Source organism: Delphinapterus leucas, chromosome 7 (assembly GCF_059928025.1).
Source record: "Delphinapterus leucas isolate spDelLeu-1000000601 "Yukka" chromosome 7, BTC_Dleu_Yukka2, whole genome shotgun sequence".
NCBI lineage: Eukaryota > Metazoa > Chordata > Mammalia > Artiodactyla > Monodontidae > Delphinapterus > Delphinapterus leucas.
The window spans coordinates 10,811,709-10,830,798 of NC_143135.1; the positions used below are offsets into that span (position 1 = coordinate 10,811,709).

General features: G+C 43.8%; 2 protein-coding genes across 11 annotated transcripts in view; one reads left to right on the forward strand and one right to left on the reverse strand.

The window, feature by feature from the left end:
• Positions 1-19,090, reverse strand: part of STX3 (syntaxin 3) — a 150,387-nt gene that overhangs the window by 93,858 nt on the left and 37,439 nt on the right. For 2 of the 9 annotated variants that reach the window (XM_089914767.1, XM_089914768.1), the window contains exon 10: positions 18,663-18,776. In XM_089914767.1, coding sequence (XP_089770893.1) covers positions 18,693-18,776 — 84 coding nt within the window. In that variant the 3' untranslated portion in view covers positions 18,663-18,692. Of the gene's footprint in view, positions 1-11,962; positions 13,676-14,205; positions 14,304-16,509; positions 16,793-17,911; positions 18,777-19,090 lie in introns of those variants that run through there. The other 7 variants (XM_089914769.1, XM_089914770.1, XM_022591892.3 and 4 more) reach the window with 6 other exon arrangements.
• On the forward strand, positions 7,754-11,691 carry MRPL16 (mitochondrial ribosomal protein L16). Of its 2 annotated transcripts, none has more exons than XM_022591895.3 (4): positions 7,754-7,943; positions 8,299-8,364; positions 10,046-10,194; positions 11,014-11,691. In XM_022591895.3, the coding sequence occupies exons 1-4, from the start codon at positions 7,889-7,891 to the stop codon at positions 11,497-11,499; spliced, it is 756 nt and encodes a 251-aa protein (XP_022447603.1). In that variant the 5' UTR covers positions 7,754-7,888; the 3' UTR covers positions 11,500-11,691. The 2 variants fall into 2 exon arrangements, with proteins under 2 accessions (XP_022447603.1, XP_022447604.2); XM_022591896.3 differs by having other exon boundaries at positions 7,912-7,943; positions 9,834-10,194.

The following is a 19,090-nucleotide window of genomic DNA, read 5'->3' on the forward strand; positions in this document are numbered from 1 at the left end:
AAATTCGAGACATTACCAAATAACTAGAGCTAATAAATGAATTCAATAAAGTTGCAGGATACAAATTAATATAAAGAAATGTCATGTTTCTGTATACTAACAACAAACTATCAGAACAATTAAGAAAACAATTCCACTTATAATTGCATCAAAAAGGATAAAATAAGAATAAATCTAACCAAAGAGGGAAAATACTTGTACTCAGAAAAGTACAAGACACTGATCACAGAACTAGAACAAATTCTAAAATTTGTATGGAAACACAAAAGACCCTGAAGAGCCAAAGCAATTTGAGAAAGAAGAACAAAGTGGGAGGTATCACACTCTCTGATTTCAAACTACACTTCAAAGCTACAGTAATCTAAACAGTATGGTACTGGCACAAAAAATAGATCAAAGGAACAGAGAATAGTGGATCCAGAAATAAACCACACTTATATGGTCAATTAAGCTACAATGAAGGAGACAAGAATATATGATGAGGAAAAGACAGCCCCTTTAATAAATGGTTTGGGGAAAACTGAACAGCTATGTGCAAAAGAATTAAATGAGACTACTTCCTCACACCATATATAAGAACTCAAAATGGATTAAAGTTGTAAATGTAAGACCTGAAACCATAAAACTCCTAGAAGGAAACAGAGGCAGTAAGCTCTTTGACATCAGCCTTAGCAGTATTTTTCTGGATATGTCTCCTTAGGCAAGAGAAACAAAAGCAAAAATTTTAAAAATGGGACTACATCAAACTAGAAAGCTTTTGTACAGCAAAGGAAACTATCAATCAAGTGAAAAGGCAGCCTACCAAGTGTAAGAAGATATTTGCAAATGATGTACCTGATAAGAGATTAATATCCAAAATACACAAAGAACTCATACAACTCAACATGAAAAAAAAAAAAAAACACCTGATTTTAAAATGGGCAGAGGACCTGAATGGACATTTTTTTTCAAAGAAAACATACAGAAACCAACAGGTACATGAAAAGATGCTCAATATTGTTAATCAGCAAATCAAAACCACAATGAGATACAACCTCACACCTGTCAGAATGGCCATCATCAAAAAGACAACAAATGACAAGTGTTGGCAAGGATGTGGAGAAATTAGAACCCTCGTGTACTGTTGGTAGGATTGTAAATTGATGCAGCCACTATGAAAAACCGTATGGAGCCTCCTTTAAAAATTTAAATAGAACTGCCATACGATCCAGCAATTTCACTTCTGAGTATTGACCTGATGAAGATATAAGAAAATATAATTCAAAAAGATATAAACACTGCAATGTTTATTGTAGCGCTATTTACAATAGCCAAGGTATGGAAGCAACCTAAGTGTCTATCAATAGAAATCTTACCATTTGTGACAATCTAGATGGATCTAGAGGGTATTGTGCTCAGTGAAATGAGTCAGACAAAGAAAGACAAGTATCGCATGATCTCACTTATATGTGGAATCTAAAATCAAACAAACAAACAAAACAAAATGAAAACAGATTCACAGATACAGAGAACAAACAGGTGATTGCCAGAAGGGGAGCAGTGAAATAGGTGAAGGGGGTTAAGAGGTACAAACCTCAGTTATATAATAAATAAGTTAAGGGAATATATAGCATAAGGAATGTGGTCAATAATATCGTAATAACATTTTATGGGTCCAGATGGTTACAAGACTTATCTTGTGGGGAACATTTCATAATGTATGCAAATGTCAAGTCATTATGTAGTACACCTGAAACTAATATTGTATGTCAACTACATTTCAATTAAAACAAGTTTTAAAAGGTACAAATGAACAAAATAGAAACCGAGTCACAGATGTAGAAAACAAACTTATGGTTACCAGGGAGTAAGGGTGGGGAGGGATAAATGGGAAGACTGGGATTGACATATACACACTACTATATATAAAATAGATAACTAATATGGACTTGCTGTACAGCACAGGGAACTCTACTCAATACTCTGTAATGGCCTATATGGGAAAAGAATCTAAAAAAGAGTGGATACATGTATATGTACAACTGGTTAACTTTACCGTACACCTGAAACTAACACAACATAGTAAATCACCTATACTCCAATAAAAAATTTTTTAAAAACCAAAAATATTCCAAAACAACGGACTACAATTAAATTTCACAAGTAAATGATTCTTGTTCCTTTGGGTCTGGGTTTGCCAATCAGCTTTCATACACTTGCCCGCTTCTGGAACCAAGTCCTTGACTTTGTTTGCAGGTACACTCTTTAGAGTTATCTCAGCAATACCGACTTTAAGCTCTGAAACCTATGCTAATAAATCAATTTCCTGAAATACCATTAAATACATAACTAAATAAATTTTTAATAAAAAATAAAATAAAAACAATATGCAACTGTACTTGCCTTTAACCAGCTATCTGAATGACTTGTAGCAAGTTCATGATTGAGGATAACATGCTGATGAGGTAGAACTAAATACTTGATGCCTCTAGCCCCTCCCAGCTGAGAGCCTGTAGTTCTTTGAAAGAGCAAAAGCCTTGAGTCTTGCTCAGAAGTGCAAATGATTCTGAGATTGAAATGAACACACACACACAAAAATATGAAGAACAAGAATTCTGGCCAAGGAAATAAAAATGGAAAGGGAGAGAAAATGGAACTTAACAAAAAGTTTTAAATTTTATCTTGAAGACCACACATGCAAAACGTGCCATAATGTTTTTTGCAAAGTAAAGTGCAAAAATGGAGACCTTGACAAGACATATATAAAAATGTGTAATAAAGTAACAATGATTGAAACAGTGTATCACTGGTTTCAGAACAGAGAGAACATGAGAAGGGAATAAAATGTCAAACGGAATCAAAAAAATTATGTGGGGATTTAGTACATTATAAAGTCACATATTAAATGAGGATTTTCAACTTGGAAAAGAATTATGTTAGATCCCTACCTCTGGCCCTTATAAGCATATGATCAGAGTCAAAAACTCTTAAGAAAATTACTGTCAGATTTTACTGCTTAAAAAAAAACATAATGGGGAATTCCCTGGCGGTCCAGTGGTCAGACTCCTCGCTTTCACTGCCAAGGGCCCAAGTTCAATCCCTGGTCAGGGAACTAAGATCCCGCAAGCTGCGCGGCACGGCCAAAAAAAAAAATCATAATGGTCATGCCTCAAAAAAAAAATTAAAGGACATACTGAAAAATGAAAAAATAAATCAAAACATATACAACTGAAGAGGAGTTAATGTACTTATACATAACAAGCAGTTCTGAATCGAAAAAAAAATGAACAGTATGATTGAAAAGTACACAAGCAAGCAAATCACACATACAGTAAAACAAACAGACAAAAACATATGAAACCAAAGAGATGAGAAAAAGTTCAGCGTTGCTAGTTATTTTTTAAAATTTTTATTGTTAGTTATTGCAAACTAAGGAACTTCCCTGGTGGTCCAGTGGTTAAGACTCCGTGCTTCCAATGCAGGGACTGCGGGTTCGATCCCTGGTCTGGGAGTTAAGATCCCACATGTTGTTTGGCCAAAAAGGTAAAAAATAAAAACAAAAAAGCAAACTAAGTATAACCAGATGTAAGTTAGATCACTAAGTAGAACTCAGAGAAGGCTATCAGAAATCAACTTTAGTTTACCCTTCTACTATTTATCCAAACCAACTCTGTAAGGCTGGGTTTTTTTTGCATTTTCTCATTACTCTCTGATATTAAAAAAAAAAAGTTGTGTTGTCACTTCTAGCCACAGAAAACATATTGATTTCAGTAACTAAAATGTCCAAAACTGTGTAAAAATCAAAACTCTGAATTGCATTCAGAGGTAAAGCTGCTCCCCGCTCCCAGCTCAGCCCAACTCCAGATAGAAAGTGGTGAAAACAAAAATGGAGGCAAGGGAAGAGGTCTCTATTTCCTCACTTCTGCACATTTACCAATCACTTAAGATCTTTTATGCCCCTGACCCCTCACCTCTGACCCCTTTGGGATGGCTTACCATCATGGCACCTGTTATGAGTTGACTTGTATCCTCCTCTCCCCTGAAAAAAACATAAGTTGGAGTCCTAACCCCCAGCACCTCAAAATGCGGCCTTATTTGGAGAAAGGATCTTTACTGAGGAAATCAAGTTACAGTGAGATAATTAAGGTGGGCCCTAATCCAATAAGACTAGCGTTCTTATAAAAAGGGGGAATTTGGACACATGACAGACAAACATAGAGGGAAAATGATATGAAGAGGCACAGGGAGAAGACGGCCATCTACCAGCCAAGCAGAGATCCTTCCCCACATCCCTCAGAAGAAACCAACCCTGCTGACACCTTGATTTCACACTTCAAGACTCCAGAACTGAGGCAATAAAATTCTATTGTTTAAGCCACCCAGTCTGGGGTACTTTGTTACAGCACCCAACAGTACTGACTCGGGTCCGGGTATAGTTTAAAGTATACTCTTCCTCTTATGGTGCTTTATGGAGTCTTCAGAGGACACACACACACACACACACACACACACACACACACACACCCTAACCCTAACTGCTGAGGACATCTCAGTTCCCTTGATGCAGGCAAATTCATCTCTGCTAAACGGTTGGCTGTTTGCATATAATTCTTCTCACAGGCCCTGGACATCCATCATTACACCTCTTCCACCTTCTTTCTCCTTGTCTCTCCATGGGGTCCCGTTGGACAGGATATAAGAAAACCATAAACCCACACACTGCACTGGGGTCCGCATCTGGTCAACAGGATATTCATACCTTTGACCTGCCATCAATAGTAATGTGGCTACTTCTCTCTACTCTGATGTCACAGGCTGCTTTGATCAGCCTCCAAACATAGACTTTCCCAAGCCTGTGTCAACACCAACCCCCTTCAAACTGCAGAGGCCTCATACCAAGCTCTCTGCGTGACCTTGAAGTGTCTCTCACTAGGCTTGATGGATCACCTCATCCCTAACCATTGGAGAGGGGAAGTGAAACTCACAGTATGTCAGCTCTGTCCGAAGAAATCTTTATTGTCATTGCCAGTTTCCACTTCCTTTCTTGATTTTTTCCAGTGCTTTCTACAGGCTGAAGGAGAGTGGGTAGCTAAGAAGAGCAAAGCCACTTCCAACCAGCTCCTTTATAAGTCCAGCCTGGGAGGCCCAGCTCCTCACTTTGGAATACAGGGATTACCACATACCTTGGGCCCTCAGGCAAAACTAAGTCAGAAGCAATTCTGCTTTAAAACCCTGTTATAAACATAACACTGGATGTGGTTTTTCACCTTTCATATTGGCAAAGCTCTAAAAGAACTTTCATATCCTTCCTCAGAAAGGGTGTATATAAACAGTCACGCTGATACATTGTTGGTGAAGGCCAGTTTCACGCAATTTGATGAGGTAAAATGATTTTAAATGAACATCCCTTTGATCCAGTGATTTTTCTTTGGAATTTGCTCAAAAGAAATACCAAAACAGTACCAAAATGGTATGTATAAGGATGTTTATTACAGCATGGTCTATAATAACAGACTTGTAAATAACTTGACGAAGCCACAATAGGGAATCATTTATTATGGTGAAAAAATGCATAGGAATACCATGGATCTAGTCCGTAAACGCCAAGACAAAAGCATGAACAGTAGTTGGCATTGTTCCCTCTTCTTGGCCAAACAATTAGGACTAGATCCATTCTTCGTGCCTGTTGACTTACTCCCTGAGAAATGCTGGAAATAGCTCTCCTGTAAAACTATATTAACTCCCCAAGTTGGGACTGACTCTAATTTAGCTGGAAAGCTCTGGAATATGTGTAGACACATTCATTTTTCTCATGGCAGTAAGGTGTGTATGTGTATGTGTGTGTGCGTGTGCCATTTAAGTCAACAACCGGACCTGGGACTGGGCTACAAGTTTCTGTTATCTCTGGATGTTTAAATAAGAAGATTAAAAACTGAGGTGTTAGATAATTTTTATACAGGTGGGAAAAATATACATCCCAGTGAGTACTGGCCTGTATAGTCCAGAAACAATGCCTTGTACCTATACTCTACTTTTTAAATTTTCAAAGTGCTCATAGAGCACTGATTCCCAAACTTGACTGGGCATTAGAATCACCCGTGGGGCTAGTTCACCATAGGACTTCCTGAACCCCACCTTTAGAGATTCTTAGTAAGTGGGGACCAGATATTTACATTTTTAACAGAGGTCTCAGGAAAGTCCAAAGACCAACTTTTGGGAGATGTTAGCAAATGCATTCCAATAAAAGTAAGTTCATCAAGGTTCTTAATCCTACTTTGCATCATACGAGCTGTGTAGCAAATCGTTTAATCCCTGAACCTCAGTCTCCTACAAATAACAGCCATAGAACTATCAGAAGAGAAGAGTAAATAAAGAGCTGTGAAAAATCGAAGGGAAAAATGATTTTCTGTGATCAGGGAAGACCTCAGGTCCATCCTTCGATTTTTCACAACCCTTTATTTAAACTTCTCATATCTCAACGTTAGCTATTTGTATTCTCATCATATCATCCCCACATAAATATAAGTTCATAAAGGATCACCGATTTTTCACATTTGTATCCTCCATTGTACTTAACACAACTCTTACAAAGAAAAATAGACATTACGGTACTCCTTAAATGTAGAATTGTGAGTTAATTTTTAGTTCTTTTAAAATAAGCAATGAGGTAGAAATTTTAGGGCACCAGAAGACTTAGAGACCAATCAAAGAGTGATTGTACTGCAGCTTTATTCTCCATCCAAACAATCTTATACAATATTCAGCTTGAGATTTTTAAATACCTGAGTACATCTGAATCTCCCACTTTCGGTGGAAGGGAGAGGGGAGCACAGAAGAGCTGCCCAGAATCGGACACGGGCTGAGGGGGCGGGGGCAGTTTAACCTTTTAAAACCGCTCTTGGGACAGAAATGATTGGCTCTAATAAAATTCACTAACTTTTGATACAGATTCAGTGTGCAAATAATCAAGAAGTACATAAAACTGTGGACAGGGAGAGTTCTTCCAGTAGCTTTGCGAGATTACAGGTTTTATTTGTTGCCATTTACGATATTAATCCTTGGAGAAAGACCACGCACAGATTTAGCATGATTTAAATACAATAGCCATCAGCCTCAATTGGTAATCCCATCGGTATCCTAGAAGCTTGGAAAAAGACTCTCTCTTTCTAAATATTAAAAAGCATCATGCCCATAAAAATGATTTGCCCAACATCCTCCCAGAATAATTATACCTTTTTTCATTTTAACTTGATATCGAGTCATACTGTCCGTTCACTGGGGTCTGTGGAGTCACACCGACTGTGCTCAAATACTGATTGTACTGTTTTCCTGCTGTGTGACCCTAGGAGAGTTAAATCCTTTGACCTTCGAGATGGAACCTGCAAAGTGGGTGTAATGACTTACTTATCGCATGGATTCGTTGGGAGGACTAGACGCAAGGATGAGGTACTCACCGCCCGACACAGTGCAAGAGCCCAGTAAATGTTAAGACAGTGATGAGTCCTTCGCTTTTTTCTAACCTCTTGCGGGAGAGAAGGGGGCTAGAGACGCGGCGTAACGTAGTGAATTGTAAGGAACCAACTTGCCATATGAACCCAGGCTTTCTCAGCATGGTACTTCGGGGAGAGAAGCCCCCGCCCTGCCGCCCTCATCTCCGGAGGGACCCCAGAAAGAACGCGGGGCGGGACCCGCACACACCAGGGCGGAACCCAGGTTCCGAGGCTCCAGTTTCTTCCGCTTCCACCCGCCCTCACTGCAGGGGGGACCGGCGCGAACGCAACTTCCGGCCCGACCAGGTGGGAGCCGGAGCCGGTTCCAGCGTGTCTCGAGAGTGCCGCGATCCGTGCCCGCGTCGAAGTGTTCGCTGCGGTCGCCGTGGGGAGCCCGACGCGACCGCACGCGCGTGACCATGTGGCGGCTGCTGGCTCGCGCCCGCGCGCCCGTCCTGCGGGCGCCTTTGTTAGGTCAGAAGTCCCCTGATCCCTCCAGGCCTTGCCTCTCTCCACACCCCTTCCCCGCATCGGGTATCTCGCACAGTCCCAGGACTGCGCACGGTTGCGGAAGCACGGGGAAGGGGCTGCCCTTTGCTGCCTCCCCTCCCGCCATAAGATTCGTGCAAAAGGGTCAACAGCGTTCGTGCAACCTGGGGATCGGCGCCCAGAGTCCCCGGCTTGTCCTTTGGGGGCGGGGGGCTGTGCCTGTGAGCCCCTTTAGTGGAACCCACGTCCCAAACCCACGGGACACCTCTGTCAGGAGCATATTTGGCCCAGAGTGTACCAAGCCCTGGCCTTCGTCGTTTAACTTGATCTGTCTTTGTAGATTCTTGGGCAGCGCCGCCCGCCAGCGCTGGCCTAAAGACGCTGCTCCCGGTGCCCACTTTTGAAGGTGAGAGCTTATCCGTTTTCCTGTTTGTAAGCCTTTTCTGTGATGGAACCCAGCAGAGGATAGGTAAAGAGTAGGCGTGTTCTTGTGCCCCCTATCCCCATTCACCCATTCAGTAATTATGTATTGAAAACGTACCGTATGCCAGGCAGTGTTCTAAACGCTAGAGAGAAATCAAAGAACAAGAGACTCAAAAAGGCTCCTGCTTTTAGGGAGCCAACCTGTCATGGGATATCTCCCATATGGCCTACCACTGGTGCGTGGCCCACAGCTGCCCACTCAGCTAAACCTAACTGGCCTCAATTGAGACTTTTGATGTTTTCTCCAAATGAGGTTACACATGTGCAGTCAGTAACAATATTATGTGAAAAGCATTAATTTGTTAATATAAACAATTAAGGTAAGCCACAATTCGGTGTATCTAACTTACCTTTTTTTTTTTTTTAATATATTGGAAATCTCAAAAAAAATGAAAGCGGCCTTGACCTCTGAGGGCCTTATCTTCTACACATAATTGTGAAATTACTACATGCACTGGAGTACATATGGCCTTGGAGGCAAGAGAAAGCATTACTAAGTTTCTGTGTAGCTACATATAGAAATGGCAGGGGGCAGTTTCTGTAGCCCTTAAAGTCTCCTGTTTTATATTGGACTCCATCACAGAGCCATGCTTGTTTTACTATAGAAATACTTTAGATGACTTACAAGTTAATTTTTTTTTTCCATATTGTCAAAACGTCAGACATGATAAAGACGTAGCATGTCTGGCCCCTCACCCAGCAACCACATTGTAGTACGGGCCTCAGCATGCAAAGCCCCTGTATATATAAAGGAAAGAGCACTGACCAAAGGAGTACTAGGTTGTAAGTTTCCCAACAAGAATGTGGCAGAGCAGGAGAACTTAGGTATTTTGATGTACAATATAGTATCCTTTCCACTGCCTCTTATCAGAGAGGCAGTGTGGTATTTTTTCTTAAGCGACATAGTGTCTAGCTTTTCTGTTTTGACTGGATGACCCGAACCAAATTATAAAATGTCTCTAGGCCTGAAGTTCCTCTTCTATAAAATGGATTAAAAATACCAGCTGCCTAATGTTCTGTTTCTTGATGTAGATGTTATGTGGGTATGTCTGTGTGTTCACTTTGTGGTAATTCACATTTTTTTATGGGGCCCTTTGATACATGTGTGTTAAACTTTTAAAGGTTTAAAAATATTAAAAAGGAAGCCCTGAAAGATACCAAGGCTATCAAGTTGTTTTAAAGATTACATGAGATAATGCATGTAAAGCATTCAGCTCAATTCCAGCACTTAGTAAACATTCACACACACACACAAATGTTACCTAGTGTTATTTTGTGACACTCTCACATCTTTGTACCTTCTCTAACAGTCCCTTTTTCAGTGTTAGGTACAGAGTAGGCATTTTAAAAAAGCATTTTGGTTTGAAGGTTAAAACTCTGCTCTCTTAAAAGGTTCAGAAACATTTGCATCAACCACTGTCGTAACCAGAAGATTCCAGTGTCCGTGAAAAGCATCCACAGGATAAACCTAACACACTTTTGGAATTGTTGTTGAGTGGTAACTTTAAGACTTTGACCTGATTGTTGTAAATCTTTCTAGGAAGAAAATGAATCCTTTGAGATGTGTGGTTTGACTTACTCTTGGTTGTCTGTGCTCCTTTTAGATGTTTCCATTCCTGAAAAGCCCAAGCTTAGGTTTGTTGAAAGGGTACCACTTGTGCCAAAAGTGAGAAGAGAGCCTAAAAACCTGAGTGACATAAGGGGACCTTCCACTGAAGCCACTGAGTTCACTGAAGGCAGTTTTGCGATCTTGGTGAGTCCAGCATCAAGCGGCTATAGGACGGAAGCCAGGGATTAAAATAGACTCCTTGAGTTCATTCTCATCTCTTCCTCCACAGGTTTTACTAGAACTGCCACTAGCTGCTCTTTAAACTGGTGAGCAGGACCCAGTGAGCATTAAGTCACAAATGTTTTTTGTCTTACGTAGAGTGAAAATAATGTAAAAGCAGAAGGAAGAGGGTACCTAACTTACCCCATAGTTAGACCATGAGATTTTCTCAAGCCTCTGGTCAAAATAAAACTATCCATGTTTTAGTACATGGGACAGACGTTTCCTTACTCATCAAGTAGCTTCCGTGAAGACTTGACGTCAGTACCCACACAAAAGGCTATGGAAAAGGATTTAGTTCCCATCAGGCAGCCAGAGTGATGTTTTAACGTCCGATTCCCACAGCCTGCACCATCAGCCCCTGCCAGCCTCTCAGCACTCAGTCTGTTCCCCATTCCTCTCTCTACTCCGGCCACACTGGCTTCTGCCCAGACTCACCAAGCCACTTGCTGCGCCAAAGCCTTCGCATGTGCCATTCCTAACACTCATCTGTTTCCCCTTGGCTGGTTCGTTCCATTCTGGCCGCAGCTATAAAGGTCACCTCCTCCAAGAGGTCTTCCCTGGCTATCCATTGAAGCGGGTCCACCCTTGTTCCCGTTTATTACTGTACCCTAGGCTTTTCCTCCATGGTACTTACTAGAACTTATATTTGAAGCCGCAGTTACCATAAAAGAAGAGACATGATAGATCCCATGAAGGCTATCTAAATCCCTATATGTTTCTAATTCTTCCATTTACTTTTAGGCACTGGGTGGCGGTTACCTCCATTGGGGGCATTTTGAAATGATGCGCCTGACAATCAACCGGTCTATGGACCCCAAGAACATGTTTGCCTTATGGCGAGTACCAGCCCCTTTCAAGCCCATCACCCGCAAGAGTATGGGACAGCGCATGGGGGGCGGCAAAGGTGCCATCGACCACTACGTGACCCCTGTGAAGGCTGGCCGCCTCATAGTAGAGATGGGCGGGCGTTGCGAATTCCAAGAGGTACGGGGTTTCCTCAACCAGGTTGCCCACAAGTTGCCCTTCCCCGCGAAGGCCGTGAGCCGTGAGACTCTAGAGAAGATGCGGAAAGATCAAGAAGAACGAGAACGGAACAACCAAAACCCCTGGACCTTTGAGCGCATTGTCACTGCCAACATGCTGGGGTTACGGAAGGTGCTGAGCCCCTACGACCTGACCCATAAGGGGCGATACTGGGGCAAGTTCTACATGCCTGAGCGTGTGTAGTGAGGACTGTAAGCAGGAAACGGACACAGGCTGTTTATTCCCCTCAGCCAGTCCTTCAAGTCTTTGGGTAGCTCTGATGTCATAACCAAGGAGCAGCATATGAGTAGATGCTTTCTGAAAAGCTGTACGTCATCTGTCAGGTTTTTTAAGTGCACTGTATTTATATTAAATAAAGTTTGAGCATCACCTCACGATGACGTAACTTCTCACTGGTCACTAATTCCCTTAAATGATTAAGAACCAGGCCTGACTGACTGTTAGGAGCTCTGATTCTCCCCGGCTATAAGATAAATGTCTTCAAGGCTGAAGCAAACGTTTGCATCTCCCACCTCTGATTCAAGTCCGACTTAATGTCTGTACTGCCTTTTATATATACACACTTAAGGAGCTAGTTTCTATGACATTTTACTAGTTACAGACTTTTAATGTTTTTGGAAAAGCAAAGAAAACAACAGTACATAGGTTAATTGATTCAACGTATTTATTTATGCCCAGCTACCCATCTTCTCTCAATCTTAGAAGGGGGGATGTTGGACAATACGGCAACAGACATACCCTTGCCTTTTACCAGAAGGAACTGATAGAAACAAAACCTGAATTGTGTGGTCTTTCCTAGGCCTGAAACCCTCTGGAGATGGGGGGTATTTGCCTCTATATCTGTGTCCCTACAGGTCCTAGCACAGTGCAGGGTGCCACACAGCACTCAAATCTTACTGTTGAATGAACAAGGGCCCTGGGTGATTCAAACCCCATGGTTCCAGCTCCCTGTTTGCCTTTAACAAAATTCATCTATTTCTTCAGAGCTAGCCAGCAATGGTTTCTATCCTGTATTCAAACCAAAGGAAATACAGATTGATAGGAAAAATATTAAACCATTTGCTTTGAAAGTGGGCAGAAAACAGCACACTGACTAAAATGTCAATTTTTTAAATCCCACTTTCTTAAAAAGTAAGACCTCCGGCAAAGAAAATAATTTACTTTCAAAAGTACAAATTTAAGCCGTTGTGTGGTCCTTGAGAATTGTATACCGTGATTTTTAGTATACTTTTAGTGAGCCTCTTGTGATCACTAGGTTGCACTAGAGCACACCTGAGCCTTGAATTCGCGGCAGTGTTTGGACAGTTTCTTGTACACAAGTTGCTGGCCGACAAGGCCAGTTTCAGCTGGCAACGTGAATCAGTGAGAAGGGGTGTGAGTGACAGCCTCGTTTTTCTGACCTAACTTTGTCACCTCTTCTTTGTTAGGGTTCACAGAGCATGGTATTTGTGACTGTTGGGTGTTCAATCACAGCATAACGTGTTTCTTTGGGGGTCCCCGTTTAATTACTGAACCACAATCCTGGGGCCAGCCATCTCTGCAAAGTAAGAGGCCATTGACAGAACTCTTACCACCACCTCCCGTAAAAAAAAGGACTTTAAAGTGTATGTTGTGAAAGTGGGGCCTGCTGTGCTTCTGCGTGGGCGGATCGACCATTCCCAGGCATTTCTACACAGCCTGTGACACAGACCCATTTCCCACTGATGCCTTAAAGCATTTAAGAGGCAAGTCCAAGGACTCGGCCATAGCAGAGATCAGAGCTTAATTTCAGATAAAGTCAACAGATTCTTGAGCAGCTATAAGCGGCGGGCATTGTGCTAAGCACTGGGGACACAGCAGCGAGGGAGACGTGCCTGGGGCCTATCGCTAGACAATCACCCCGGAGAATGTTGGACCCTGAAGAAGGAAGGAGACAGAGCGTTGGTCAAAGGTGAGACCTAGAACTGGAAGAGCAGAAGTAACAAGTGCCCTGGTCCTGACTGACTCCCGGCAGTTAAAATCAGATCCTGATGAGCGGGTGTGCTTCAGCCATAACGTCAGCGTGGGCTCTGGCTCCAAGTTTATTTCCTAAACAGGTACCTATGCTTTCTGCTCTACCCTGCAGTCTCCTCCTTTAACCATCCTCCTAACCTGCGACACAGTGCTGTACTCCCTGTTCCTTCACCCCTGCCTGCCACCCAAGTCCGTATTTCTGTAAATCTCCTTTTGCGTAACTTCTAACGGGTAGGTGGTTGAGGTCCTATGTCCTAAGAGGTTTCATAATGGAAAGAAGAGCTTTGGAGGAATCTGCAGCGGAGAAGGGATGGCACCACAGAGGTGGAAGAATTGAAAATGCCAGGTGAGGATCCATCTGTGAGGACTGAAGGGGATAACAAAAACGGAGGGAAAAAAATCATAGATTATACAGCAAAACGTGTGGGGCTAGGATCACCAAGCCTGTCTACAGGGGTAAGGGACTACTCACAAGGCTGCAAAAACCTGTCCTAACCTCATAAGGGGAAAATTTTATTGATATTTACTTTGGGCTCCCTGTGTGGCCCTCTTCCAAAGAGTTCAGGGTGCTTCTAATGCAATAATGAATTCTTTCTCCTCTGCTGTTCCCACATGCCAATGCCCAGATTTCACTACAGGAAATCAACACCCTTATGCAAAGCATTCGGAACAAAACACTCTGCTACCAGACCTGCGTACGGGACAGACTGCCACCTTCTGTCTCCCCATCTACCTATTCCCTACCAACTCCCTCTTCACACATTTTTCTTGGTTTTCTCCAACCTTCATTCCAGCCCCCAGTCCCACACAGATTAAGGCACCTGGTGACAACCAAAGCCCTCAGGATACAAGCGTCTTGAGCGAAAACAGACCTGACCCTCCCCACAGATGGCTCACCTGTTTTGTTTTGTGTTTTTTCAGGCAAATATGCCCCCAATAGTAGAAGCTAAGATGATCGCAAGGATGACACAGCAGATCACGATCATGATCTTCTTCTGCTCATCCAGACAAGAAAAGGAAAGCACGTGAGAAACAGTGTCACTGCAGAGAGGGTTCCAGAGGAAGGGAGACGAGGGTGGGTCTGGGCATGGAAGTAGATGTGAAGGTAAAGGGAGATGGATCTGGCTTCTAGAACCCAGGGTACTAAGAGAAATGTTACTTCTCGGCGAGAGATGCAAACATCAGATCAACAGCAAGCTCAGAGGATGTTTCGTATGTTGTTCTGTCTTCCAGCTGCCAGCATATCAGATTTACGCCACTTCCCCCCAGAGCCAGATACTCTCAGTGAGTCAGCTGAAGTCTTTTGCGGGGCGGGGGGGTGGTGGGGATTCCCTTGAAATCTAGGACTCAAATACAGTTACACTGCACTCTGTGAGAGTTAAACCATTTTCAAAAATTAGAACTTTTGATCCATCTGATGTAGCACATGGTTAAAAAAAATTTTAACCCCTTTCCGAAACCTAAACAAAAGTCACCACATGGTGGCAGCCACCAAGTGTTTTACAGGGACATCGAGCCAGAACTGTTTCACAATCAAATAAAGTCATTTATTTTTAAATTAGCAATAAAAATAATCAAGTTTACATTTAAAAAAAAGTACAAAGAAAGAACAAAAATCCCTTCACTTGTGTTCTGAACTATAAGCCCCAGGCCTCAATCTCAGGAGAGCAAAGATCTGTCTGTGATTGAAGCTTGTCTGCCCTCGTTGCCGGAGCCAGGCCTGTTGGACATCACAGCCATAGGCAAGAGGGTGTCCCCTTGGCTCTGTCCAAGTGCTGGGCAATGATTAGGAGTAATCATTCCTTTGCAGAGGAAGCCAATGGACCATGCCTGGGTTAGGGTGCTCGCCCTGTCCTAGAAGGCATTGAAGTCAAAGGTGAAATATCAATCCGGGAGGCTGGCAGAGACCCGCAGGGGATCTAAGGGGCTCACACTGGCTCAGCACGGTCACTACACTTAAACATTTCCTGGCTTTTCTTTGCTCCATGACAAGTGGGGGCGACAAAGCATCTATGAAGCTCATTAATCTGGGAGCAGGAACAGCTGCTAAGTAGACCCCGACCTCCCCGAGCTGACTCCGCCCTGGAGACAGGACGTCCCAAAGGTCACATGAACGGTACCAGATTGCTGTGGGACGTTCTCAGGACAAGCCTAGCCCAGGCAGCAAGTGGGGAGAGGTGTCGAGCTCGTCCCACCTTCTGTCTGCTAAAAACCTAATGGGGATCAAGTTAGTCCTCGCCCCAACAATCTGTGATTCTCTGAGCGCTTGTGCAGAAAACAGCAGGTTTCCCCGATGAAGATCACATTTCTACTATGATTCATTTGCAGGTAAGCAAATGTCTCTTACCTAATTTTTAGCCTAGCTCAAGTTATTTTTTTGAGGTTATAATAACCTCATTTCCAGTTTCCTACTTCCTGAGAGACACATACATATATGTACATACATCTCACACACACGATTATAAAAATACACTTGGAACACGTGAAATGACTGAATACTCATACTCGCCCCAGCCTGAAACATTCCCAGAGCCTGAGACTCAAGCACCTCATCCCTGGCCTAATTTTAGTGCCTGGTTATTCTGGGCCTCAAGGCAATGGCTTCACAAAGCATCACTCTAACAGTAAACAGCCAGTTCCCAAGACTGAGACACGGAAACAGTTACTCCATATACCCCAGCCTTTACAGACGGTAACCGCAGATGACTGCCTCGTGGCAGCGCCTCCTTGAGTCAACATGCGGGAGTACAACATAGACAGAGATGGAGTTGGCCATCGAGCGGAACACACTAAGAGCTTAATTTGAGGCTGAATTTCAAACAAGAAGTCAGCTTCCAAGACCAGAACGACCTCTGCCAGTCCCTCCTACTTTCAGGACAGGGAGGACGCACCACGAGGACTGGGATCCTGCCAGGTAGAAGACGCAGGTCCAAGCCTTACTGTTGCCCAACTTGGAAGAATCCCCTTGCTTTGTTAAAGATATCCCCACCCCGCCCCCCCAAAAACACACTGCGATTTTGGGGAGAAGAACACTCCATGAGGTAGAAAATACAGCACCTTGGGGAGGTCTCAGGTAGGTTCTCCAAGGTGCGGGGCATAATTTGACACATCAGAGGGGAGAAGGAGAAGCTGGGGCAGTTCCTACGGTCCAGGAGAAGGTGCTTCAGAGTTGGTGGGGCAGGAGAAGGTTCTTAAGGCTGCATCAGTAGTTTAGATTTCTCCTGGGCTAGATTGTTTGCTGGGTCAGGTCCAAGGGTGGTTACAAGAAAACAAGGGAACAGGTCCCACTCTCTCTCAGGAAGGCCATTCACACTCCGTTCCCATCTGAAGACAAGGGCGGCCACACCAGGCTGGGGTGAAATGGGCTCTACAAGAGGCAGGGGGAGGAGGAGCTGGTCAGCGCCCAGGGCGGCGGCGGGGAGCAACAGTAAGACTCGGCCACAAGCCACACACCTAGAAGGTGGAGAGGAGAGATCAGAAACAGCTGCAGAGAGAGAACAATGGAAAACTCAGCACAAACCCACGACAGGGCCTGGAATTAAATACCCCCCCGTTCAAGAAACAAAAAGCCCTGTTACAAGAGGCAAAAAAATAGGAAAATCCCTGGGCCTCTTACAGCCCTTCCCAGGGGCTGTCGCGTCACCGTGGAAGGACTTATGGGAAGAGAGGCACCATCGCTGGTGGAGAACACCTGTTCTGTCTGTGGGGCTCCCATCAACACCTTTCGAATACAAGTTTCAGAAGCTTGCTGGCACTAGAATCATCTTCTCCTTAGTCCCCCATCCCCCACTAACCTTAGAAGGCAGAAAGGCACAGTGAAAAAAGGTGCAGAAAAGTTCAGGCGTCACACCTGCTCTGCCTTGCAAGCTGTGTAGGCTTTGGACAAGTTCCTAATTTCACTGAGCTTCACAAAGCTTCCCCAACGAACATGGGGTGATGATGTTATCCTAGAGCACAACTGGGGAGCATAAACATATTCAGAAAAATAATACTTAAGAGGTCACGGAAGTCTTCACAGTGCCAACAACTAGATGATTCTTGTCATGCTACTGCTGTACACATGAAAACCTGATTCAGTGGTCAGCTCTGTTCTTTTTACCACATTTTAAAGAAATTAGTATCCTGAATTTTAAAGTTCCTATTGGGACTTTGCTGGTGATCCAGTGGTTAAGAATCCTTGCCTTCTGGGCTTCCCTGGTGGCACAGTGGTTGAGAGTCTGTCTGCCGATGCAGGGGACACGGGTTCGTGCCCCAGTCCGGGAAGATCCCACATGCTGCAGAGCAGCTGGGCCCGTGAGCCATGGCTGCTGAACCTGCACGTCCAGAGCCTGTGCTCCGCAACGGGCGAGGCCACAACAGTGAGAGGCCCACGTACAGCAAAAAAAAAAAAAAAAAAAGAATCCGCCTTCCAATGCAGGGGACGTGGGTTCAATCCTTGGTCAGGGAACTAAGATCCCACATGCCACAGGACAACTAAGCCCACACACTCTAGAGCCCATGCGCCGCAACTACTGAGCCCACGCACCACAACCAGAGAGCCCGCGCGCCACAACGGAAGTTCCCACATACCACAACAAAGACCCCACATGCCACAACTAAGACCTGACACAGCCAAATAAATATTTTATTTTTAAGTTGCTATCCTCTAAGGTTCTCTAGACTTTGTAGATGATGATACATGGCCACCTTGTTTTACAAAGAGAAGCTAGGTCCACTATTAGTTGTGTGTTCAAACATGCCCCTGTTACCTAACTTCTCTAAGCCTGAGCATCTTCATCTGTAAAATAGGGATGATAATAGCACCTGTCTCATGCGGGTGACGTGAGGACTCAGTGATGCATGTGTAAGGTGTTTAGTACATTGTCTGATACAACCCAGCCCTCAAAAATGGTAGCTACTCTTATCATTCGAGATCCAACCAGTCAACCACAAACAAAACCCTGCAGACCCAAATCCCGATTCAAAGCTTCATTTACACTGAAAAGGATACGGAAGGCAAAGCCCAAGATACCTGAAAGCCAATAATAACTCACAAGACAAACCCCAGATGGCAGACATAGACTGCACCCAACTGAGGAGGAGCAGGCTTGCTGGGGAAGGGAGTGAAAATAAGGGGCGGACAAGGGCGGGGACAGAGCCACAGAATAGGAACGAACGGAGACCCAACCCCTGCATGCAGCCAGGACCCGAGAATAGCAAGTTACATAGATGAAAGAACGCACAGGTACTGAAGTCTTAGAGCGCTTGGTGTGTTCGAGGACAACCACAGGGGGAAGAAGCAGAATTTAAAATCCCAGGCTCATTTCTCAAGAGGGAGCCAATCCAGAGTACCCGAGTACCTTCCATTTACTTACATTTCAGGGCAGCAGCCTCCCGGGCCGCCCTTACTTCAGTCCAACGGAAAGTCCAATAACCAACGCTAAAATGCCCAGCAACACAACCACTACCACAATGATAATTATCAATTTCTGGAGAGAGGGATAAGAGAAATAAAAACAAGTCATTATTACAAACAACCAGAAAGCCATAGTAAGTCATCCAAAACCCAACCCCTCTGCCTCTACATAGGAAGCATCTTATCAATCCAAATAAATGAAATAAAAAGCCAACATCTCTACATAAAGACACTCTATTAGGATATTTTGTTTCTTAAATTACTTCTGCACTAGCAATGCCAGCAGATGGAAATAGGGAGTTTCCATCAGCCCTCAGCTCACACGGCAGCCTTCATATGTGCACAGATATAAGGGCAACCATAATGGGGTCTCCAAGCAGCAACAGG